The sequence below is a fragment of the Numenius arquata genome, chromosome 16 (assembly GCF_964106895.1).
Source record: "Numenius arquata chromosome 16, bNumArq3.hap1.1, whole genome shotgun sequence".
In the NCBI taxonomy this organism is placed as follows: Eukaryota; Metazoa; Chordata; class Aves; order Charadriiformes; family Scolopacidae; genus Numenius; species Numenius arquata.
The window spans coordinates 4,518,208-4,543,654 of NC_133591.1; the positions used below are offsets into that span (position 1 = coordinate 4,518,208).

General features: G+C 43.7%; 2 protein-coding genes across 3 annotated transcripts in view; both read left to right on the forward strand.

Annotated features, from left to right (window-relative positions):
• CLIP1 (CAP-Gly domain containing linker protein 1) overlaps positions 1 to 12,539 on the forward strand; it is a 59,916-nt gene extending 47,377 nt beyond the window's left edge. Inside the window, exons 21-27 of the mRNA XM_074159381.1 lie at positions 2,880 to 2,932; positions 5,240 to 5,260; positions 8,733 to 8,850; positions 9,129 to 9,288; positions 10,039 to 10,088; positions 11,470 to 11,594; positions 12,317 to 12,539. Of these exons, the coding sequence (XP_074015482.1) occupies positions 2,880 to 2,932; positions 5,240 to 5,260; positions 8,733 to 8,850; positions 9,129 to 9,288; positions 10,039 to 10,088; positions 11,470 to 11,594; positions 12,317 to 12,539 (750 nt within the window). The remainder of the gene's footprint in view (positions 1 to 2,879; positions 2,933 to 5,239; positions 5,261 to 8,732; positions 8,851 to 9,128; positions 9,289 to 10,038; positions 10,089 to 11,469; positions 11,595 to 12,316) is intronic.
• Positions 12,540 to 14,084: 1,545 nt separating this feature from the next.
• On the forward strand, positions 14,085 to 24,009 carry VPS33A (VPS33A core subunit of CORVET and HOPS complexes). 2 transcript variants are annotated; one of them, XM_074159383.1, is made up of 13 exons: positions 14,085 to 14,201; positions 14,274 to 14,339; positions 14,437 to 14,564; positions 15,105 to 15,294; positions 16,122 to 16,238; positions 16,948 to 17,122; positions 17,833 to 18,026; positions 19,483 to 19,609; positions 19,795 to 19,862; positions 20,419 to 20,556; positions 20,949 to 21,086; positions 21,256 to 21,424; positions 21,984 to 24,009. In XM_074159383.1, exons 1-13 carry the CDS (start codon positions 14,100 to 14,102, stop codon positions 22,175 to 22,177), a joined length of 1,806 nt encoding a protein of 601 aa, XP_074015484.1. In that variant the 5' UTR covers positions 14,085 to 14,099; the 3' UTR covers positions 22,178 to 24,009. The 2 variants fall into 2 exon arrangements, with proteins under 2 accessions (XP_074015484.1, XP_074015485.1); XM_074159384.1 differs by lacking the exons at positions 17,833 to 18,026; positions 19,483 to 19,609 and having other exon boundaries at positions 14,087 to 14,201; positions 21,984 to 22,416.
• The last annotated feature ends 1,438 nt before the right edge of the window (positions 24,010 to 25,447 follow it).

Consider the following 25,447-nt stretch of genomic DNA (forward strand, 5'->3'; position numbering starts at 1 on the left):
AAAAACGTTAGTCTGAAGAATTACTCAATTAGATTTTAGAGAACAAGTGTCCATAGTGGCCGTGAAGAGGTTTAACATAGAACAGGATTGCCCCTGGAGCTGCATTTTATGCAGTGGATACTGAAAAATTGGACAGTAGGGAGGAACGCAGAGAATGTAGCAGTGCTTCAGTCTGTGTGAGTCTCAGTGCCTGTTAAAATGCAGTAAGCAAGGTAGCCCGCATATGTTTTAAGTATTTTGAGCAGTCGCTATGGTAACTATATAAATTCTAGCAAGTGTGTTAGTCAATTGGGTTAGTGAATCTGTGGCTGCGTGTGACACACTTTGCAAAATTAATGAATACTCCTTCATGAATGATTTATCCTGACATCTAAAGGTTAAAGTGTCTTGTACTAAAGATGCTGAGGGGTACTTTTCTATATCGATCCATAAATAATTAGCTGTTTGTAATTAGTTAAAGATTCCCAGTCAGATAGATACTGACCTTGGGGAACTTTTCTGGCTTCAAATTATTTGTTATGGTGTTTCAGTAGCCTCAGACCTGCCCAGGCATTTTAACTTGATTGGAAAAAGCGTAGAAACACCTGCTAGCTCAGCTGGTCCATCTTTTATTAAAGGCATGTGAGAAGCCTGCTCTGAGGCTAATGAGAGGGTGAGCAGACACTGGAGAACTGTTGATGAGTGGTGTCCTTTCTCCTCTTCTACCACAAAAGCTGCTCAAGGTTGGATCCAAGACTCGATGCAGCTGCAACAGGGGTTTAGAAGCTGCACAACTCCCTTAACACCTTGTCCTTTACTTTTCTCTCTTTTAAATCCACTTCTATCTTGGTCTGTACAAAAATCACTCATCTCTGCACAGCCAACCAGGAGATTAAAAGGCAGGAGAGAAGCAGGGTTTATGCTCACAATGAGCGTTCCACAAATGTTGAAGGATTTTCCGAGTTAAACAGGCACCACAATCTTTTCCTAAAAGAAACCGATACAAAGGAGGGGTGTGTATGTTTGGGGGTGAGGGGAAAAGAGCATCGTGGAGCACTGTGGGCATGGCCTTTGGGGAGCAAAGGGTGAATAGGGAGATAGTTATAAGAGTGTAAGGGTTTTCCAATTGCAAGTGGCAGTCAAGAGCCTAAACACTAGGAAGTTAAGCCAGCCCAGGGTGAAACAAAGCAATCTGTTTGTGGAACGTGGCCAGGTTAATGCTGCGCAGTGTGACCAGAGAGAAATGCTAGTGCTGGTAGAGGAAAAGTAGTCCAAAAAACCAGCTGGAAAAGTGTGATGCACAAGAGATTGCAACGTGAGTCTGAGGGAGGAGAGGGGCCGTATAGAATAGATGTCAGAGGGGGGTCTGGAGAGGCGGCTGAATAACGTGCAGCTCATTGGGATTTACCAGTGAAACATTTCTCAGAATTTCCATAGTCTTTTTTTCCTTCTCTTTTTTTTATTACCAGTCAGTACAGATGTAAGGAGCTCATATAGGCTGCCTCTGTGTAGGAAGCAGAAAAAAAGTCTCGGAAACGGGGGGTATACTTTGTGCTGCTGCTGAAATTGCTGGGTTTGACTTGCCTGCAGGAAAGATTTGGCCATAGCCCCATAGTACTGCGGCTGCTCGGCAGTCATACAGCGGTCACTTTCCTTGAGAGAGACACTTTTGATTTAAGACTTCTTAATATATGGCTCTCTACACCATTCTAAGTATCTATTTTTTGTATCAATAAAGTTGTCTGATTAAGCCCCAGCAAAATGATACAATTGATCTTAAACCTGAAAGACTTAACAGCGCTGCAGTACGTGAAAGGGGAAGGTAAGTTGTCAGAAAGTACGGAGGAGAGAATTTATCGAAGTGAGCTGCATTTAACTTAGTCTTGAAGGCTGGTGAACAAGCTTGCTTCTCATTGCAACTTGCTTCATGCTTTCTGTGCCAAACCTGAATGTCTGCAACGTACTGAAAATATTTAGTCAATAAGAGACTGTTTCCTGTTGTTCCGAGGTTTCCATTATAAATATATATAATATATAAATATGCTAACCTTGTGGATGAACCCTGAAAGCTTGTAGAGTCCAAACAGAGATTGTGTTCAAGTCAGTTCTGCAGGGCAGTAATTGCTGACTTGGGCCATTGAATAAGAAGAAAGGAGGAGATGCTGAAAAATAATTAATTGGCCTGAAAAATACTTAATTTCTTAACCTTATCAGAAGTTCAGTTACCCTGGTGTTTCTGTGGTAGGGCTTTACAGTTTTGTTGTTGTACAAATTATGGTTACTTCTTTTGTTCTGCTTTTCCTAAACCTACGTGTGCATGTCTGTTTGGACCCCAAGAACCTGCAGCAACAATATTTTCAGTTGAAGGCCTCACTAGTTGTCAGGGCTTAAGGTGGCCCCACCGAGTTACAAGTTCAGGGTACAGCAACAAAACCAGACTAACAGCTTTAGGGATCAATAATTTATCTCTAAGTAACGGTACAGTAACAAATACGGATCAGTAGTACAATTATCCAGGTCAGACAACAGCAAATCCAGTAATTCACTGATACTGGGCTAAAATTCATAGCCAGGTGCTCAAAGGCTTACGGTTCTCTTTGGTGTGCACGGGTCCTGGCAATATTGTATAAGGCAGTACCAGCCTCACACCTCTCTTGTGTGCACAGGACGTGAAAATACTATCCAAAGAAGTACTAGCCCCTCACTAGCCAATAATCTTGGTCACTGAACAATTTGTGTGTGTATGTGTTGCCCTAGTAGAAAATCAATTACTTTGAGGATTTTTAGGCTCTGTACCCTCTCCTACATTTGTTTTATGATGATAATGATGCTCCGATGTGTTATACACTAAGGATTGTTTCCTTAGTATTAACTGTAGTCTTTTTGTACTTGTGTTTTAGCTGGAAGAGGAAAGATCAGTACTCAATAACCAGTTATTAGAGATGAAAAAGAGGTAAGTTGTTTTTTTCTGATGTGTGTTCAACTATGCAGTCCTACAGAAAACTTCAAAAAGCATAATACAAAAATAGCGCTAAGAAAAAGCAGCTCTTTTCTGTTGTATCATAGTTAAAAGTCCGGAGGTTGTTACACAGATTGGCGTACAGATGGTATCTTCCCCATTTTCTTTATTAAAAGTGAGATGGAAATGTAATTGTATTAATATAAGAGCATGCTAAGCAGCGGTATTTCCCATTTCCTCTTTAGTTGTGCACCTCTTGCATTGTAGTAGTTCCCCTCGTTTTCAGTAACCAGTTTAGTGTTTGGTTTTAGTCTGCTCTGGAATATTGGATTGTCCATCAGTCTGATAAATATGCGTGTGCACAGACCTGACTCATCAAGTTCTTAAGGAATAATGGAAAAAATACAGTGATGCTGAGGATTGTTATTTAAAAAAAAAAAAAAAAGTAAAGAAAAGCAGCCGTTATTCAGCCTCGAATGGATTGTTCTCACAGTGTTGGGGTATCGAGTTCATCGTGGCAGTAGTTATTGCAGCTCATTCAGCGCTGTTTTTAAATGCCAGGAGATTTGTCCTGGGTGACGGGGGCATCCATTTGTAAACTTTGCTGTTCAATAAATGGTCCTAAGTTACAAAATTTACTGTCTTTCTGCAATGTATTTATGGAAAGCGAATTGACTCAGTGCCACAATGTCTTTAGGAAAATGTGGGCTTTTCAAAAGCAGTTATATAAATCCTTAGAAAAAGATGCAGCTCTCCATGACACCAAGCGTGTTCCAGGAAAAACAAACAAACCCCCATTCAATTTCCTGAATTTATAATGGTCACAACAAAGAACAGTGAGTGGCACTTCGGCGTTCATGCACATCCTCAGCCACGCTGAGCCCTTTTTTATTCCCTAATAATCTGTTATTTGGGAGGTGGGGTCACACTCTGTTAGAGCTCACACTCTTCTAAAGGACAAGAGGCCTAAGTTTTGGTTTTTTTTTAAGATGAGGTGAAGAAGAGAGAAATCTTTAGCTGGTGTAAAGACCATTTGACATCCACAATAATTAGTACGTCTATACCAACTGGGGATCATCTCCATCGTATTTGATGTGGAGGAAGGGAGGGAAAAGGAGGGTATTAGTGCTGCTGACAGCTTAGAATGCTGTTCACAGCCTTGTTATTTAACGTGTTTTAAAACATGTTTGAAAGTTACTTGAGGAAAGGAAGGAGGAAGTGGGGAGCCAAGATTCATTCAGTACTTTCCAGCAGTTCTATATCATAGCATACATATTAAAACACAAATTCTGTAGTAAGTTATAAAAAGCAAGGTTTATGGCTCTGATTTCACCTTCTCCTGTTTTTACTCTGTGTGAGCTGCCTGAAATAACCTAGATACTTGTGAAATCATTAAAATGAGTTCTAACATTACTTCACCTTCAGTTGGTTACACTGAGATGCCCAAGTTTGGCTTAATGACATTTCTCAACAGCGTTGAATGAACTCCAATAGAAAGGGTAGAACAAGTAGCAGAAACAGTCGACCTCACTGACGCAGACTGCAGGCCACTAGGGGTTTAAATACATATGGCATTATTTGCAATAAAAAAAAAGTTAGGCTGAATGAAGAGCTAATTAAATAAAAAAGAATGTCTCTGAATTTCCAAATTCCACTGAAGCTGGTGATGAGTGATGATTTCTTCCTTTTGTCTTAAGAAACTGAGATACCGCAAAAGAGACATCTTTTTGTTTCAATTAGGTCAAATCTCTAGCAGTAGTTTTCTCACCTTCCTTCCACCCACAGGAATTCTCTTCCTCTATTTTAGCAACTCCCTCTATGAAATAGTCCGGCCAGCAGTGAATAGGAGTTTGATGTTTATGAATCTAAGGGGGTTCTATGTTACTTCAGCTCATTAGGTTCATTGTGGGTTGCTAACTGTCTTACTGTCTTTGAGCTTGCGCTATTTATCGATACTCATTTCATTCCTCTCTCTTCCCTTTCCTACCCTTGCTTCCTTTGCTATATCTGTGTGTCTTTAATGGTAAGACTCAAGAAAGTCTATCCACGTTACAATAAATAATTTTTTTTTTTTTTTTTAAGTAAAGCTGTTGTACATATTTTGGCTGCCTTTGTCCCTTGGTGTCTTGCTTTTGTTTTGTAAAATACTCAGCAATATATATATATATGAAAAAAAAAAAGTCTATATTTTTTACCAAAACAAAAAAACCCCTTGGTACAAATTTAGTTCTTCCTTACAGTATTTCACATTTCTACTCCATGTTTCTAACATGTGGTTCTTGTTATCTTGCGTTTTTAAAGCTTGCCCAGTAACACTTTAAGGTATTTGCTTCATTCTTAGAATTTCTTATTTTTGTAGTAAGGGAAGAATCTGGGTGATTTTTCTTTTTATGTTAAAACAAAACAAAACCCTTTCTCTCCCGTGACTTCCACACAGTGCTCAAAATATGGTTTAACTTCCTCAAGAAAGTGAAATTTAAAATGGCATGTGAAATGACAAAGTCATTTTTATTGCTGTTTTTTTAATCCCTGCTGGCAAGCAGTTATTTTGGAGTTGAATTGGCAGGGGAAAAGTTTAAGTTCACTGAATCTTTCCTTTTTTTTTTTTTTCCCCCCCAATAAAATAAATACTTTAGTTATTTCACATTCAACATATGCTCCTTACGTTGACTATCTCTCATATGAATCACACTACAAACGATACTGAAGCTGAGAGCATCAGTGGGGTAGATTCTCAGCTGATGCTGGAAGTGACCTGTGATCCACACTTCTGTATAAGTAAGAATTGACATAAACCTACTGGATTTGTAGGTTTTCCAGTTTCAACATTTTTAGAGGGCCTCCAAGTGAGCTGTAAAGCGTGGTTCCTGCAGAGACTGCCCTGTGAAAGAAAAAAACCAATGCTGCAGTACAGGGATCTTCCCCCTCCCCCCCAGCTCTTGTTTTCTCTCCTCTTTTCTTCTCTTGTTTCTCTCCCCTTCTGTTATAGTGTTCTAGCATCCTGTATTCAATTTGTAAATATATATATTTATATGCTTACAAACTGTTTGCCTTTTTCAACCACCTAAATGCCTGTGGTGATTGAAACCAAGCCCAATAAATGGCAAGTTAATCGTGTTTGTACAAAAAGCATGTTTGGTCTTGATCTCTAAGGTGAAGATCTGACCAAAAAGTGGAAACATTGGCTAAATAACAAGCTCTTGACACTGGGGTTTCCACCTGCCCTTTGTATATAGCAAAGGGAAGCCCGGGTGAAGTCTCAGGTACAGGAGAGCTTGTGAGCAGCAAATTCCAGATGTTCTTTCCCATTTCCCCAGCCTTAATTAAATGCTGGCTTTGCAGCTCAGTGGATGGGAGAAGGCAGCTGTGCTCTGTCAGCAGCATCCCGTGCACTGGGGGGACATCTTCTCACACCACCACCCGGTGCTTCTGATCCAGTTCAGCAAAGCCTTTACAAAGATGGGTTTAGGCTGGAGCGTGTACATAATCCTGCTGAAGAACACAGACTGCTGTCGTGCTTTTAGTGCTTTGCTGAATCAGGGTTGGCGAGGAGATCTATTAAATGCCATTGCCCTTTTGGTTTTTATTAACAGGAATATAACATGTATTTGCAGGCAAGATCGTGCAATTTGTTGTGTTTCTGCTTATATTAATTCTCTCATTGTAAAAAAATATACCAAAACCAAAATCAACCTTTTGGTTCTCGTTTGGTAGCTGCATCAGCTTTTCTAAACCCCAGATTCTCCACTTGCTGCTTCCATTCCTGAGTATAATCTTAACAATGAAAGAATTGCGTTAACTGTGCTCTCATTGTTGAGTTTCCTATTTATCTCGAGTCGGTGAGATTTATTGTATTTCATGGTCTGGGTATCATGGCTCTCACTAACTGTAGATACCGTGGATATGAAAACTTCTCCATTTGAACCCAATAGTTATCCCCTGCCTACCGAGCATCCTCACACAGGGACCCGTTCTGTCCTAAGAGAGTGTAGTGTAGTTTAGTTACTTAAATGGGACCATTATGTCATTTGCTGTCTTTGAAGTATCGGCTAATCCGTGCTTTTTGTGTAGAGGGTGTACACTCAGGTGGCCTAATTGGTCTTCAGCACTCTCGGCGAGTAAGCAGGGAGGCAGCTCGCTGCTGCGGCCGTGAGACCGCGATCATCTAAACCGAGATGTATAGATGTTATGGTTTGAGAGAACCCATAACAATCTATTGTCGTTAGACAATTATTCTATCACCTGATGACCCCCTCCCCACCCGGAAAGGGGAATCGGGGAACACAAAGAAACACAAGGGTTGAAATATAAATACATTTAATAGACTAAGACTAAATAATTAACACTAATACTAAAGAACCGGTATTAATCCTGATACTGATATAAGATATACAGGAATTACACTCAGCCAACTATATCAGCAGGAAGCTGCGCACTCCCAGCAGGGACAGCAAATGGCGGACACTGGGAGCGCAATGGCTTCAGGAGGAAGGGAAGGCCTCAGGGCTCCGGCACCGGGGCAAGGAGTTGTCTGGACCCGCCGCCATCAGGGAGAGAGCCAGCTACGCAGCAAACTTTTCTAATTTATACTGGATGTGACGTTCATGGTATGAAATAATCCTGTTGGCCAGCCTGGGTCAAATGCCCAGGCCTTGCTCCTCCTTGTCCCTGCCCCTGGCAAGGCTCGAAAACACTAACCTTGAATCCCACAGAGCCTGGCTGGCTATAAAGTAAATATTTTCACAAATTCAGACACTAGAGTCTTCTGAAAGTGCAATTTTCCCCAGCATTAGAAGAAAAGTTAGTCCTGTGTCTCTCAACCCAGGACAATAGAACTGCACGCAAAACTGGCTACACCTGCAGAAGCTCGGGGAGTTGACACCTAGTTGCTGGGCACTGCTTGGTGCTCTGAAAAGCGAGTTTCTCTTCTAGATAAGTAAACGCAGATTTTTTGGAGTAGCAAAAAAAGATTTTTAAACAAACAAAAACCTCTCCGATTGTAAGGAACTTTTGTAGCACTAGTCCTCGTACCAGAGGACAATTACTCATCTGTGTGTATTGTGTGACCCATCAGGAAGGTTCGTTAGCATCAATTTGAGGAGGATGTCATAGCCTTAAGATCACTTTCAGGACAGGATTTGTAGGCAGAAGTCATGTCTCTCATTAGATCAGCTGAAAAGGTTGGGAAAGCTGGATATACAGAAGTGGTTTGTGCCAGCTCTGGAGGATTTCTTTTTAACCCTTCTTCCATGAAGTAAAACAAATCCCATGTGGTTTTGTGCTGAAACGGTATTTAAAGGCCCAGAAACTCTCAAAGTACATCTTTCAGGAAATAATGATGTCACTGAAATTAGTGAGGACCAGCTGATATTTCCAGCATCATCAATGCTTTGCATGACAACTTGTATAATGAGCTTTGCATGTATGTTTTGTTGCTTGTTAGTAATTTTCAAGAAGTAACAAAACTCTGAAGTTAGGTTTTGTGGAACATTGTGCAACGTGTTTGTTTATCCTGTATCTCCCCAGTCTATTAACTTGCTTCTTTAAATTCAAATGGATACGATGATATGCAGATTCTGGCATGTACTACCTAGGTAAACTTTTTGCTTTGTTTCCACAGTTGTAACATCTAAAATGTTTATAGATATATAAAATCTTAGTCAAGTACAGAATTTAAATTTGCTTTTTAAGAGCCACTTCTTATAGTAGTCTAATACTTGAAATTAAACTTCTTTAGGCGACTACAATAACCTATTCCTTAGGTGATTCCTGGTTGTATTTGGTTTTCTTTTAGAGAATCAACATTAAAAAAAGAAATTGATGAAGAGAGAGCATCATTACAAAAATCCATCAGTGCTACTAGTGCCTTGATCACACAAAAAGATGAGGAACTGGAAAAACTCAGAAATGAGGTAAATGAAGAACAGTGGGATGATGCTTAATTTTGGGTTAAGTTATGGCTAGAAGCATATGGCTTTGCATACTTGCTACTGAAGACTTGGCTAATTCTTATGCTGTATTAATTTAGCATAGTTAAACCTTAGAATTTAAGTCTTTAAGTATCTGTGCCTACTGAGGTGACTTCTGGTGTGGTTTTTTGGTGGCTATTTAGCTCTTACTACTAAGGATGTTGCCTTGGTGCTCTGACTTCATTCTGGAAGGTCTAAGCATTCTTGAATAATTCTTACAGATCACGGTGCTCCGTGGAGAAAACGCTTCTGCAAAAACCTTGCAGTCAGTGGTTAAGTCACTGGAGTCGGATAAATTGCAACTTGAGGAAAAAGTGAAGAACTTGGAGCAAAAACTCAAGGAAAACAACGAACAGCCTTTAACTGTATCTAGCTCCTCAGGTAAAAGAGACAGCCTCATTACTGTCTCTGGGCCTTCGGCTTTAATCTCGTAGATTTCTGCAGCTGTTAACCAGAGTGCCAAAAGGAGTTTTAACTAACGAACCTCCCGAGACGTGTGACTTTCCTTTCCATAAGACTTGAATGAAGGCCCTCTGACCAGCGGCAAAACGGGAAAGTGACCAACACTGGGAGTTTACACCAGGGTGGAGGGCAATTTGACTTGAAATGAAACGTGTGTTTTATGGCTTATGCCATATTCTGTTCATGGTGTGGCTCCTGTGCAAAAGTCTCTCTTAGACTTGTTTTGTTTTTCCTTGCTGTAGCTGCAAAATAACGTAACAAACCCACCTCCCTGAGCACAGGACTGAGAATCCCATGCTCTAGACACTTGCGCTTACCATATCTGAGCTGCTTAAGCTTCGTACCGCTACAGACTCATCACTGCAACAGAGGAGCATTCCCTTGCAGATTTATTAACTTCAGATGTCACCTATACATACACTTTTTGTATTTTACTAAGTTATGTGTAATATTGAATATGCTTCTGTAATGCACCGGTCAAAAAATCCTGCCCAAAAGTCACCCTTACCAAAGCTTATACTGAGTGATTAGAAAGCAGTGGGAATAAGGTGTTTTGGAGACTAGAGGCTATTACATTATTTCAGTCTAAGCCATTGTATGTTTCGTAATTTATATTACTGGATACTTATGCTTTGGTTCTGTTTGTTTGTTTTTTTTTTTCCTTTCAAGGCGACATTGCTGCTAATCTACTTCAAGATGAGATTGCAAAAGAGAAGCAGGTACTTGATCTGAAACATCAACACGCTAAAACAACAGTGTGTCTATAGGCAGAGTGAAATATTTTTCCAAAGACAGTTCCTAATCAGATTTTGTACATCACAGTTCTAATGGGCAGATTTATCTTGTAACCTTCTGCTTCTGAAGGGAAATACTAACAGCAGGAAATATTAAGAATCAAGCGATGAGTGATACTGGAGAAATAGTCCAGGTTATTGGAATGTGAGGAGACAGGCAGGAAAGCAGCTGGCGAGTTTTGACCTGCAGCCTGTTGGTGAGGTACAGCCCAACAGAGCACACTCAAACTGCTCCCTGGTGTTCTTTCCAAAGGTTTCTTGGATGTGAATGAGGAATAAGGTGTGGCCCACCTGAATCTGCGGTGCTTGCCATCTTGGAGAAATGGGCTGCCTGACCTCACACGTTACGTCTAAGCTTCTGCAGTTGGAAATGTTGATCTTTGCTTCTTAACTGCAGAACTTTACTCAGAATGAGGGTTGGCAGCAATGGGGCAAGGAATTTGCTCAGTTAGCATGAGCTTAGTAACAGGAAAAATACGTATCAGAGAGTACAATAATCATAACGAACACGTGAAGTGCTGCCGTGCCACAGGCAGCGTGACAACAAATGCCTAGGAAACACGGATGGAATAGAAGCACCTTCTGCTCGTTATAAAAGTCCTTGTTAGATCTCTAATGTCAGTGATGTTGATTTTAAAAAAATGTCCTTCCTAGTCCGTAAAGAGATTAGAAGTCATGTAATTAACACACACTAATCACCAATATTTTTCTGTTTTTCTGCCTCCTTGAATTCGCCTGCTGATGGCAACCCTTCCTTCCTATCAGCACGAGGTTTGTTCCACTTCTTGGCTTCCTTTATTTTATTCACTATGTTAATTTGCCAAGCATTACTGATGACATTCAGCAGTGCCGCTGCGGTGCTGGCCTGCTGATCTCTGTGGCTCAAAATAGCTTTGGGAGATGTCATACGGGTGCCCTGCGCTATATCCCCTAGAGCTGCAGGAACAGAGACACTGTTCTGATCAGAATTCACAACTGAATTTGTGTTGAAAATGTAACATTAGAAAAAGAACCCGATCTGTCAGTGGTGGATTGAGACCCACTGATGTCCCAGATGTGTTCGCTGGACATAGCTTCCTTGCTCCCTGGGCAGAAATCACCCCAAGGGTCTCAGAGGTCCTTGGGGAAGTTTCTATCCCTTGTTCTTTCAGTGATGGACACTGAAATCTTACCACAACGATCCAGTGGTAAGAGTTAATGCAGATCTGCACGTGTGCAGTTGGAGGGTTATTCCTTCATTGCTGCCTTTCTCTGAAGCGCAATCCTCACTCAACCTGCTGACTGTCCTTGTTCTTGACTATCACAGATTGACTTCCTGAATTCGGTGATAGTGGATTTGCAACGAAGAAACGAAGAATTGAACTTGAAAATACAAAGAATGTGTGAAGCAGCCCTGAATGGCAATGAAGAAGAGATAAATAACTATGACAGGTATAAATCCTAAAGGAAAACCTTGGCTTGTGTTTTGGGAACTGTTGGTAGCAGTCAGTTCCGTCACCTGCACAACACACCAGCCTGAGTTCAGCAGGAAGGACAAATGGAGCTTTCCCTTGAATTTAGGGTGATTGGATCCAGCCTTCTTTTCGGGTCCATTACCACAGTGTATCTGGTGGTGCAAAATGATCCTCTGTAGTTATCAGTCACAAACACTAGGGTATCGTAATATATTTGTTGTCAGTCTTGGTTGAGTTTGGCCCTTTCCAAATTAAGTAGAAGAGGTTTTGCTCTCAAGAGGTCCCAAGTAGCTGCATTGAGATGGGGAGATCCATCCAGAGAAACAGAGCTAAACCCAATTTGCTATATTGTGGCTTCAGATCTCTGCTATCAAGAGAAAGGAGAAACTAGTTTACATGTGGATTTTTTTTTTTTAAATAATGTCTGTATTTGCTCTGTTGGTGTAAATAATTGCACAGTTTGTTTAGTAAATATTATCGTATAAGGGATTATGGGGATACTGCAAGGTAGTTGAGATGTCAGAAGATCTTCAGAAGGGGTTTTGTAATTATTTGTTGTTGTTGTTGACCCCTGTGGTGTTTCCTTAGTCTCAATAATTACGAGACAGCTTATTGGGCTGGGCAGGGCAGGGCAGCAGCCCTTTCTCCTTTATGGAGGAGAAGTACCCTGCTTGACTTGTGCTGGTGCTGATCTTGCAGTGAGGAAGAAAGCTTGTCAAAGAAGAAACCTCGTCTCTTCTGCGATATCTGCGGCTGCTTTGATCTTCACGACACTGAAGACTGTCCCACCCAGGCGCAGATGCTGGAGGAGCCTCCCCACTCGGCTTATCACGGCAGCAGGAGAGAGGAACGCCCCTATTGCGATACCTGCGAGATGTTTGGGCACTGGACGGCCGACTGCAATGACGACGAGACCTTCTAACACGACGCGCAGCAGCGAGGATGGACTGTCTGTGCGCCTTAATCGGACGATTTATGCCACCAGCATTTGTGTGTGCTGAATGTCAGGAAAAGGGACAGCGTTTCTTGACCCCCCCATCTCCCCCTCGCTCCCATTCCCCTTGCCCATCCACTCCCAGAATCAGTTAAATTGATAAATATTTTGCTCCTCCACTAATAAATACCCCATCTCCCTTTAATAAACTTAAGTAAAATATAAATAAATGATTTAACAGAAGACTTTATGCTATTTCTTCCCAGGTTCTGGGTTTGTCCCCACTCTCAACAAGAAATGCCCCTGTGCTGTTGCATCTATTGATGGGAAAACATGTATAGGAACGAAGCACTATAGTTATATTAAAGCTTATTTAAATACCTTAAAATTATGCTGTTAATTTTCATATTTGCACTAAACCATTTTAAGGCTGAATTTGTACATTTAGATTTTTAAGCTTTTTTTGACACTGGACTGGGTTGAGAAATATTTCATCTTTATTTTCATTTGCTCGTTTGATTGTGATTTCGCTCAGTGAACCCGAGCTCCGGGTTGCGGTTTGACGACGGTGTGAAACGTGAAATCCTGAAGCAGGTAAGAAACGGAGCTGCTGTGGGGTTTTTCTAGAAACCCATATGCTGTGCGCACCTAAAACAGTTTTGTGGGACATCCCTTTTTTTTTTTTGCATTCTTTCAGCTTCTATATAGTGTGCGTGTGTGTATATATGCATATATATATTAAAGTTATATTTTGGAAAAAAAAAAAAACAAAGGTGTGTTTTCTTTCATATCTTTCCCCCTTACATTGGGAATGTAAGGGGCTGGTTGTGGGGACAGACATGCCCTGTGCCCGCACTGTAAATAAATAGAGAGAAAAATGTTAGCAATGTTGTGGGATGTTTTTACTAACGCTTCACGGGAACCCTCCCGCAGCAGGCTCTTGGTGACGGCCAACAGACGTTGCTGACCTCAACAAAAGTGTGGAATTTGGTGCAAAAGAGAAGGGGTTTGAATCATAGAATAGTTTGGGTTGGAAGGGACCTTTAAAGGCCATCTAGTCCAAACTCCCTGCAACCAGGGACATCTTCAACTAGATCAGAGCCCTGTCCAACCTGACCTTCAATGTTTCCAGGGCTGGGACATCCCCCACCTCTCTGGGCAACCTGTGCCAGTGTTTCACCGCCCTCATTGTAAAAAATTTCTCCCTTGTATCTAGTGTAAAACTTCCCTCTTTTAGTTCAAAGCCATTACCCCTTGTCCTATCGCAACAGCCCCAGCTAAAAAGTCTGTCCCCATCTTTCTTATAAGCCCCCCTTGGGTATTGGGAGGGACTCTAAGGTCTCCCCGGAGCCCCTTCTTCTTCAGGCTGACCCCCAACTCTCTCAGCCTCCGAGCGTTTTCGCTGCCGCCGCGGTTGACCCGGCGCCCGCCAGGGGGCGCTGTGCCGCCGGGCTGGCCGTGCCAGCGCGCCGCCGCCTCTGCCTCTCTCTGCGCTGGCGTCACGCGTCACGTGGCGGGCGGCGTCACGTGAGCGGGGGCGGGAGGGCGATGGCGGCGCACCTGAGCTCGGGGCGCGTCAACCTGACGGCGCTGCGCGAGGCCGGGCGCCGCGAGCTCCGCGAGTTCCTGGACAAGTGCGCGGGGTCCAAGGTGAGAGCGGGGCCGCGGGGGCCGCGCCCGCCCGCCCACAGGCCCCACCGACGCCTCTCTCCCTTCCCGCAGGCCATCGTGTGGGACGAGTACCTGACCGGGCCCTTCGGGCTGATCGCGCAGTACTCACTCCTGAAGGTAAAGGCGGCGGGGCCGGGGGGTGGCGGCGTCTCGGGTGGTGGGGACTTGTCACCGGTGGTCCCCACGGGCAGCTAAGGGCCTTGCCTCCGCGCAGGAGCATGAGGTGGAGAAGATGTTCACTCTCAAGCCGGGCCGCCTGCCGCCGGCGGACGTCAAGAACATCATCTTCTTCGTCAGGCCCAAGCTGGAGCTGATGGACATCATCACCGACAACGTGCTCCGGTGCGGCGGGGGCGAGGGGTCGCTTCTCGGGGCTGTCGGGGTCTGTTCTGTGCGGGGGCAGGTTTGGCCCGAAACTGCTCTGTGGTTTGTCACTTCTGGGCCCAAAACGGGGAACCATGCGCAGCGCAGACACCACAACTACAGTGTGGCTGCTCCTGGGGCTGGAGTCAGGGTGTGAGGCACCCCCTGGGAAGGGAGCGGGGGGGGTCACTTTGGCTGCCGATGCAGAGGGGTGTATTTCTCATTAATACGTGCATTCCCTCTGATTAGCTGGAACGAATCATGCTTTGACTGACACACACCCCCCTTCTGAGAACCGCAGGGAAACCGAGTCACCTTGTCCACCTGTGGCTGTGGATGTGCGGGGAGGGGTTGTAAAAAAACATTCTGAAACACAAAGCTGGGGCTGGAAGTTGGCAATAATCACCAAGTGCAGCGTTCCCATCTCCTCCGAATTCAGTGTCCCCAGCCCGCGGTCTGCGCCCGTCACCTGCACAGCTGAGTTACCGTTTGCTGTGCTCCTGCCTGTGACTCTTCCAGGGAAGACAGAGGCCGCTCTCCCCAGAGGGACTTCCACATCCTCTTCGTGCCGCGCCGCAGCCTGCTCTGCGAGCAGTGGCTGAAGGAGCAGGGCGTGCTGGGGTCCTTCATCCACCGGGAGCAGTACAGCCTGGACTTGATCCCCTTCGACGGAGACCTGCTCTCCATGGAGTCTGAGAGCGCATTCAAGGTAAGCACTTGCCTCGTCTTCGAGGGAAAACGCTGTGCGTTTTTGTGTTGGCCGTTGGTGTTTGGTACGGAGGCTCTCAGGGGGTTTGTCGGTGACCCACGTAGAAGGGAAAGGCCTTGCAGAGCAAATGGGGCTTGATCCTGAATGCTGAGCTGAGCCTGAACTTCTCTTAGGGCTTTCTAAAGGAACAATCACTACACCAAGCTGCACCCCAGTACCTCCAGCTTTAACTGCTGGTGTTATTTTCACAAATTGAGCATTCAGGAGGCTTGAAATATTTAATCATTACAAACAGCCAGCGCAGCTTGTGTCAATGCGCGGCCGAAGAGCCATGTGCAACGGTGAACACTGCACCCTACGCCGCACCGGGAATTAGCAGCTGCCACATACCAGCTGTGTACCCTGTTTTCTCAAAATGCTGTGTCTGGGGAAAGGAAGGTTGGAGAGTTTCTTTGGCCATCTCTGCTTTATTAAGCGTAGCCCAGAGGACATGTCAGGGCTTGCAGCTGCTTGTCGGCAGCTGTGCTGAGGTGTTGTGCTCTCAGATTGGCCTCATTAGAAGGAGAGTCTCTTCGCAGTCGCTTTCTGGCTGTCTTACTCCTCTCCATCAAACTGGGAGTAGCACGTGGGGTTCAGAAGTATTACAGTGTCTGGTCTGATCAAATGATTTGATGTACTGATGGCAGAGATAAGGTCCATATTTGCCAACAATCATAGTTTTTCCTCAGCCTATCTCTGCTCTGAACTGTTCATACGGACCACATTCTGCTGTGGAAGCAGCTGTGTTGGAGTGACACCTTCCATCGGGAATCCTCCTTCTTGTTTAGGAATGTTACCTGGAGAGCGACCAGACAAGTCTGTACCACGCGGCAAAGGGGCTGATGACGCTGCAAGCTCTCTACGGAACCATCCCGCAGATTTTTGGGAAGGGCGAATGTGCCCGGGTGAGACAAATGTTACTGATTAAAAACTGCATCTTGTTCTTTGGAACTGCTTTAAGGAGTGTTTGGTTAAACGTACCTGTGGGTTTTTAGAATCCAGCCACAGACCCTTCTTGTCATATTGGAATTTTAGGGTTGCGGCCATCAGGTCTTTGTCATCTCTGGCCAAAAGAACAATCTTTGCTGTTCCATAAGTCTTCCTGTCAGGAGGATTTATCTGATTTTGGATGCTTTTTGCTCATAGATATACTATCTTTGTGTTTTCAGCAGTTCTTATTTCTGTGGAGTTTTAACACTGAGCCGCTCTGTTGGTATCAGAAGGGCTGAATAAAGCAGGAAATATGTAACCTTCTGCTCATGCCTTTGTTTTTTCATCTCTCCCTATAACTCACTCTTTTTTCTTCTCTGAATGCCCTATGGTTTAATTAGTACCTTTTGTAATGACGCAGCAGCTTGAGATGAACCCAATGCTTCAGCCCCAGTCACTGCTAAGCTGCAGAGATGAGCAGAGAAGTACCTTTTTTTTGGTTTGGTTTTTTTTTTCTGGTCTTGTCCTGCCCTGATCTGTCAGCTGGTCTGTACCTCTTGCCATTCTCCTCCTTTACACAGGGCTGTGCCCTATACTTGCATGAGCATGTGCTTGTAGGGCTTAGAAGTCAAATCCATATGTAGTGGCCTGCACCATAACCAGACCTACACGATTTATTTTCAGCACGTGGCTAATATGATGATCAGGATGAAGCGCGAGTTCCCTGGAAGCCAGAACTCGATATTTCCCGTCTTTGATACCCTCTTGTTGCTGGACCGCAATGTTGATCTGCTGACACCATTAGCTACGCAGCTGACGTATGAAGGGCTGATAGATGAAATCTATGGAATTCAGAACAGTGAGTACTGCTGGGTAAGGGGGAGGTCTCTGGCGTGCTGGAGCGGGTTAAAGTGTGTCAGGTGGGTTTCTGCTTTGCTAAATGACTGTGAGGTGGGAGCAGCTCACCTGAACTCAGTGTGGGGATGGTTCAGTCCCAAGCTAGAACCCATCAAGATCAGTTCTGGCTCTATTCTTGCCTAGGAAGGGGTACTGGGTTCAGAGCATGGTTATTGAATGGGTGTATTTTGGATGCTGGCTGGGTGCAGCCATGGTGACATAGAACACAGCGTGGGAGAAGAAATGTTAAGTGTGTGCCTTCACCCTCCAGCCTGACTGGCTCGTGTGCCACACCGAGGGGACGGGAACAGTTTGTGAAAGGCTATCCAGAGCACTCTCCTGCTCTTCAGGAGGTAGTGCGAAAAACGCCAGAGAGGCATTTACAGGTTTTAATCCCTCCTGCTGTACTGAAGACTGGCTGGAAGGCTGCCTCCAAACCTCTTTGGTAGCTGGGCAGCTAGCACTTGGGTTCTGATCATCTATGTGTGCGTATGTCTCTGGGTCCCTGGGTGAGACTCCCCTTAATTATTGCATATGCATTGAGTCGTTTGGGCATTTATATTAGCTTTACTGCTCAGAACTGCTCCCAGCTCAGGGGACGCAGCCTGCTTATCTTAACTTATGGTGGTGAAGTTCCAGTCCTTCAAATGGTTATTTCTCTGCATTTGGTAGCTTATGTGAAACTCCCTCCTGAGAAGTTTGCCCCGAAGAAGCAGGGTGAAGGTGGGAAGGATCTCCCCGCAGAACCCAAGAAGCTCCAGCTGAACTCCGCTGAAGAGCTGTATGCTGAAATCCGAGACAAGAACTTCAATGCTGTGGGGTCAGTGCTGAGCAAGAAAGCCAAGATCATCTCAGCAGCCTTTGAGGTGAGGCCTGTATCCGACCGTGCATCCCTTGGGCATTCTTGTCATCAGATAAGTCACAGTCTGCGTTCAGCTGGGCTGTGACTGGCAGCTCCTGCTGTTGCCATGGAGTAATCCCCCAACCAGAGGAAAAACAGGTAGTCTTCAGAAGCCTCTCCAGTCTGTTCCCCTGCCCTGGGATGAGATCAGCAGCTTTGTCGCTGCTGTTTCCTGTTAACTGAAAGGTCCTTTTCCCTCTGTATTCACTGGCGATGCAGAGAAAAGGCTTTAAGAAATAAAACTCCAGAATGTACATTGATAGGATATTGTGGCTGGCATAGAAAACAGTAGGAGGCTTGACCTGTAAATTCATGCTTACCTTAGGCAAAGCTGGAGAGTGCTATGGGATGGGTTGTGTTTGTGGTTTTGTTTGAAAACATCCTGTTAATGATTCATAAAGGAACTGAGCCCCCATATCTCTGTTTTGAGACTTTGTGGTTATTCTCGATAGAACTTGGTACACTGTATATTTCCTTGGGTTTTTTTCTTTGCCTCTTCACTTCTGCCACATTTAAGACAAAGGTAACGGTGCCTTAACTGAAATACCATGTGCTCAGCCTCATCTCTTAGTAAATGTCTGTTACTGCAATATTAGTGCTGAAGGTGCTAAAGATGGATTATTCATACTGGTTGTTAAAAAAAAGAAATTGTCAGAGGTAATAGGTGATAATGAAACAGCAGCACACTGGCAGCAGAGGACTTCTTAAATTGCGGGCTTCATCGTTATCACTCTCCTGCCTGCACTTGCCCATTTAAATCCTTCACATATGAGTCAAATTATTATTATTTTTATTCCAAGTTGCAGCAAGAGGCAAGTAGCCAAATGAAATACAGACCTCTGGACTGCTCTGAGAGCTGAAATCTGCATTGTTCTTCATCAGATCCTTGCTCAAAATCTGGGACGTTGTTACAGCCAGGTACAGTGACTGGCAGGCTTCTGCTTGTGAGGGACACAGACCCTGCCAACCCAGTTCCTCAGCACCTTTCACTACTGCTTTGGGAAGAAATGTCCCTCATCTGACTGCGTTAGCCTACAGCTCCGTGTTTACTGGCAGCTAGCAAAGTAATTCATCTTGGCATGAAAAAAGTAGTTTTGCTGGTAGGGACTTAAGAGCAGATAGTGATGGCTGAAATCAGACAAAGGTGGAGAAAAGTGATTGGCAACACTGGTATAATGGAAAAAAAAACAGTCTAATGATCCCGTTGTATTATGTCCTGCCTCTTCTAATGATTTAAGTGGTGTTACTCATAATGCTGTGACTTTAGTGTAAGCATTTAAAGTCTTTTGTCTGAGCGGTTGCATATCTCTGACAGTATCTGCTGTTGCAGTGAGTACAGTAAAATCTTTTTCATGATAAAATGATCTAGTTGGTGTTATTAAATCTGAACAAGACCTAACCTAAGCGATGGACTTCTTTAGGAAAGACACCACGCGAAAACTGTTGGAGAGATTAAGCAGTTTGTCTCACAGCTGCCACACATGCAGGCAGCAAGAAGTTCTCTAGCAAACCACACCTCCATTGCAGAACTCATCAAAGACATCACCAGTGAGTATCCGTTGAATAGTCTTTCTGACTGATTTCAATATAGCAAGATGCAAGGCAGCTTGATGGACATCAGTCAGCTTGGCAAAAATTGGCTTTGCTCCATCCAGTGCATCTCTGCCGAAATGTTAAATGTAGAAAATAAGCTGTCAGTTGCTATTGTATTGATTTTCATTCTTTTCCCAAAGCATCTGAAGATTTCTTTGATAATTTAACAGTGGAACAAGAGTTCATGTCTGGAATAGACACAGACAAGGTAAGTAGATAAAGACAATTAGTGACTCTTACGTCTTCAAAAAAACCCAAACTTATTTCTCTGGTTTTTTTCCATTTGGTTTTTTTTTTTTTTTTTGAGGGAGGAAAAATCTGATCTAGATGATGCCTGTCTCCTTCCAGTGTAAAGGTTGTGAGCTCTCACATGTGTCTCCTGCACATTTGCAGTTTTTTTCCAAGTGACACGCCTTGCTGAGTGTACCTGGAGATGATGCTGTACTGTGTGCTTTGCCGGGCTCCGGTTACCTGTCATTGCCTGTAACACAGATGAGTACAGCTGGGGTGCTTTGACTTTACAGGGGCACCAAGTGCTGTGAGGGATCAGTGAAAGATTGAGGACCATTAATCAGAATTTTTTCAGTGCATGAGACAAAGTCTTGGCTATTGCCTGTAGAATAGACATGCTCTAGAAGAACACGAAGTGGAACCAGTGCTGGATCACTGTTTACAGATGGTCTTGAGCAGGTCTTTCTAGATCTTCTAGGCACTTTAACAGGTCACTAAATAACAGGTTATGTTTTGGTTTTTTTTTTTAATAGGTTAACAATTATATTGAAGACTGCATAGCTCAAAAACACCCGTTAATCAAGATCTTACGTCTCGTTTGCTTGCAATCTGTGTGCAATAGTGGACTGAAGCAGAAGGTTCTGGACCATTACAAAAGAGAGATTCTTCAGGTTGGGCTGTAACTTTTGGATCAGTAAATTTCTGAGACAATCCACATGGAAGCCTCAGCTCTACAACACTCACATTCTAGACAGACTCTTCTTATACATGGGTAGTGTTGACTTGCAGTGTGTACAGACAGAGCACCGAGGCTTCTCTTTGGGCTGACAGCAATGACTCAGGAGGTGCTTATATGTGTTTTACAACATGTAGATACAGAGAGACTTGTATCGTTGCACTTTTTACTATTATGATTTAAACACTTCTAAATAAGATACACTCTAGAGAGACCTTAACCAAAAAACTATTTTAAACAAACATCTTTGCCTTTTTTTCTTTCTTTTTAAACACTCTGGTCATGGATTATTGACATGGTATTAAAGGTGAATTCTTCATATTGCAGACTTACGGCTATGAACATATATTGACCTTAAACAACTTAGAAAAGGCTGGACTCCTGAAACCTCAGACAAGCAGTAGGAATAACTACCCAACGATCAGGAAAACCCTGCGCTTATGGATGGACGATGTTAATGAACAGGTAAGCAGGCTTCCCAGCAGAGAGTGTTACATCTAACAATACAGAATTATGTGCAGCAGGAAAACCTTCATCTTTTATCTGTATTTTACTTTTTTTTTTATTTCTGTGGTGCTGTTTTTCAGCATGAAGTAGCACTCACCTATTGCTCACACTCTGCTCTCTCCTGCAGAACCCCAACGATATCTCCTATGTGTACAGTGGCTACGCTCCGCTAAGTGTACGTCTGGCACAGCTACTGGCTCGGCCAGGGTGGCGGAGCATAGAGGAGGTTTTAAAGATGCTGCCGGGTCCCCATTTTGAGGAGAGGCAGCAGTTACCTACTGGCCTTCAGAAGAAGCGTAAGTTTTGCTTTGTTTTCCCATTTTTTAAAGGGAGATGCATTTCTGTTAGGCTGGAATGAGGCAAACTGAAATCAGGGCTGGTGGAGTCCTGGACATCTCCCTGTCCCACAGCAGTATTAGATCTACCTAACCCATTTTTGACAGATAGCTTTCTGGCCTCTTTACAAAGTCCAGTCATATATTCAGCCTGTTATTAATGCACAGCACCATGTGCACTGAAGATACTACAGAGCTGTACATTTGTTTAACTTCTCATCAGAGTCCTAAAATAAACCCTAACCTTACACTCTGATTTTAGTAAGTAACATTACTCTCCTAGTATTAAGCCTTATAGAGGCTAACAGCAGATAGAAGCACATCCTGTAAAGACTCCAGAGCTGGCAGTAGTGTCTGCATTTCTGGGCCCCAGTCTGGTATTCCACCCCATAGGTTTCTCCTCTAATTCAGCTGCTATCTTTATTTTAAGTTTAGGTCATTTTGAGTTTGACTGACAGCTGATGGATAGGAGAGGTAAAAATAAAACTAAGACAACCTGTACATTTCTCTGAATGCACAGGTCAACACGGTGAGAACCGAGTCACTCTGGTGTTCTTCCTCGGAGGTGTGACATACGCAGAAATCGCTGCACTGAGATTTCTGTCCCAAATGGAAGATGGAGGCACAGAGTACGTCATTGCCACTACAAAACTGATCAATGGAACAAGCTGGATCAAATCCTTGATGGAAAAACTGGAGCCTGCCCCTTTTTAGGGTCTCTGGCCAGAGACAGTAGAATTGAGAGGCCCTTTGGCGCAGGCACATCAGCTTCTGGTCTTCTGGAATGACTGCCTGAACATCAGAGAAACGATGACAGTGAAAGAAGCTCTCCTGAGACCAGCTCATGATGCAGTTACCCTCGTCCTCCTCTGCACTGGGTTCCTACTGTTTGTGGAACATCCTATTAGACAAGCAGTGCTGAAAGGCACTAACGGGGAAATAAACAACGGGAGAAAGAGAGATCCTGGCTTGTGGTCTGAATTGGCAAACAAGCACAGGGGGAGCGGGGATTTGCCCTGGTCCTTCTATTTGGCAAATTGCTTCTTTTTTTCTATCCGTTTAGTTTTAGTGGGAGATATGATTGCTTCTGTTTACCTTCCTAAGGTGCTGAGGAGGCAGGATATTTCACAGTCTGTTTAGTGCCTAATACATTCCATTAATGCACTGGGTCTGTTTCTGTTAGAGATCTGTGCTCGGCTGCACCTCCGCTGTACCCAGGGTTCAGTTTCCTGCTCATCTTTCTGATGAAGGCCAAGGAACTTGTGCTTCCCCAGCAGCAAGGGCCAGGCCACAGTAGCTAAATTTTCTCACATCCTTGGCAGCTGGTTGTACAATGGAAAGAGAACTGATGTAAAGGAGAAGCAATAACTTTTTTACTGTGTAGGTTTAGAAACTTCATGGTTCTCAGGCATCCAGAATAATGTACCTCCAGGGCCTGCTTAGCCTGCACTGTACTGTAACAAGCCGTTATGGATAGTTGCCTGTAGGCCATACTCGAGTCCATTGTCCTGCACACTTTGGCCAAGGTACTTATGGGGTTTTCTACAGTAGCAGCTAAACCTTGAGCTATCCGCATGCGTGTCAACAGCACTGACTGAATACAACCAGCTGCACGCAAATTACAAGGGAGCTGCTTGAGCCTTTTACTTCAATAGCTCTCTGAAGGGATTGGTGTTATGTGGCTTGTTTACGTGCCCACCTAACTGTGGAAAGCTACTCCACAGTACAAATGACATCAGTGTGTCAGGAGCTTATGTTTGAAGACAGACACTCCCCACGTGGAACCCCGGCCAAAAAAATAGCTACATCAGTGACCCGGTAAACAGTGAGTTTAAAACAAGACACTTTTTTCACACACACCCCCCATTTAGTTTATAAATTGTGGTACTTGCTGCCACAAGCTGTTGTAGAGCTCAAAATCACGAAATGGAATTTTCCATGGTCTTGGTGGCTGGGCCCTGGGTGTTGCTGAGCCAGTGTGTGCAAAGAGGCAGCTTCTGGCTCCAGAGGACTCAGCCTTGCTAATTGCTAGAGGCTGGGAAGGCAGAGCAGGGTCATTCCTTGTGCCTGTGCAGCTGAGCCCTGCTAGAGCCTGTGCTGCTGTGCCTCAGCCCTCCCCCTGCTCACCAACACTGCAGTCACGGGCTTCAGCAGCAGCCACCGGGGACTCCGTTTCACACCGCACTTCAGTCTTAAATAGTTAAAAACAACTAAATAACTCCCCTCCACCCCACTCCCCGCCCCCCCACCTTAAATCATTCTCTTAGCAACCACTTCTGTTCTTAGTTATCCTGCATAATATGCCCCCCAAAAAAACCCACAACCCTTCATTTTTTTTCCGAGTTGTTAACAGTTAGGACTGTGGGTTTCAGTCTGTTGTTTTGGTTTGTAAGATTGAGTTTTGCCAAATCAGCCCCTTCACAGATCTCCTCTGTTTAACTCCAGTTGGCTTATTAGAATAAAATAAAAATGTATTTGATTTTTTTTTTTAAAGTGTTGGCTCTCACTCTCTCTCTCTGGAATAAAATAAATAAAATAAACCCCTGCATTGTGGTGGCTGTATCCTTCTTCCCCTGCCCCAGGATAACTGAATTAATTAAGTTGAAACTATTTTTCTAAGATCTGGATGTTTTTTCTTTAAGCTTCTGCACTAATTACATTCTGTTCTGGCACTTAACATATTACATCAGAAATAGTTATAGGATTTCCTGACGTCTAAAGAAAAATACATTTTTGATCACTTAAGTCTTAAAAAAAAAAAAGGTCTTAACAACCAGGACATGCTGCAACTTTGACAATGATGCAAGGAACAAACATGGATTGCTTCCACTGTAAAGAAGGTAAATTCACAGTATTTAAAAAGAAAATTGAAGTAGTTTTGGATCAAAAATTAGATGTTACTATGCAGAGAAAAACAAGAAAATGTGATACAGTGCAAGGCCTACAGGGTGTCCTTGGCTTGGCTTTGAGGGTCTTTGTACTATCACAGTTTCCAGATATTTTTTTTTTTTAATGTTTTTTTTTTTTTAAATCTTAAAAGTTGAACTAATCACAACGAAATGAATCGCACTGATCAGGATAGTTTGCAAACTAAGATCATGATGCATAAAAGCTGCACCACAAGTGAATAAAGGAACCCATGCAAATCGCCAATAGAACAGCTTACCCTCAGACCAGGGTAACCACTTGGAGCAGCAAATGTGTTTGTTAGTAATTTTGAAAGTAGTTTATGCTGGACACTTGGCAAATTCTAATTTATCAGCAGCACTGCTGCATATTTTTTTGCAGACTGTAGCCCGCACCACCACCAAGCATGAGAGTCATGTGGACATTTCAAAGTAGACAAAGGCTCTTCCTGGAACTATTCAACAACAACAACAAAAAAGCCATCCTGACGTTGATCGATTCTCTGGGGGAGCAATTACTACTTAACAGGCTTCCTGAGCAGCTTGATTATGTTCTGCTTCTGTCTAAGGCCTTGCTGACCATGCGGGTAATAATTTGATAACAAGAGAGCCTAATTAAATTAAGGGGCCATTTTCTACATCATAATATCTTTGTAGGTAAGAGATTTGATTTGCAGTACATAGTCTTCCTTCTCTCTGTTGTCTGCATTTGTCTGATTTACAAGCAAAAAAAAAAAAAAAAAGAAAACATTACCCAACCTCCACCCCAAAAGACTTTCACTTTTCATATAACATTATCGGAAAGCAGTTTTTCTAAAAATAAATATATAGCTTACCTCCCCCTAACCCCTTGCTGCAAAGGAGTTGTAGCTCTCGCTTTCTAAAAGGTAGGGATGACTTCTTGGGTGTGCAAGGGTGAAGCTAGAGCAGTGACTAGTGACAGTGCAATGATTACGCTGTCTTCAGCGCTCACCCCCTTTTGATAAAAGAGCCCAACTCAGGCCACACAGTTCCATCCTGTAACGAGCTGCTGCTCTGGGACGATTCCCAGCTATATGTGAGTATCCTCCTCCCCGGG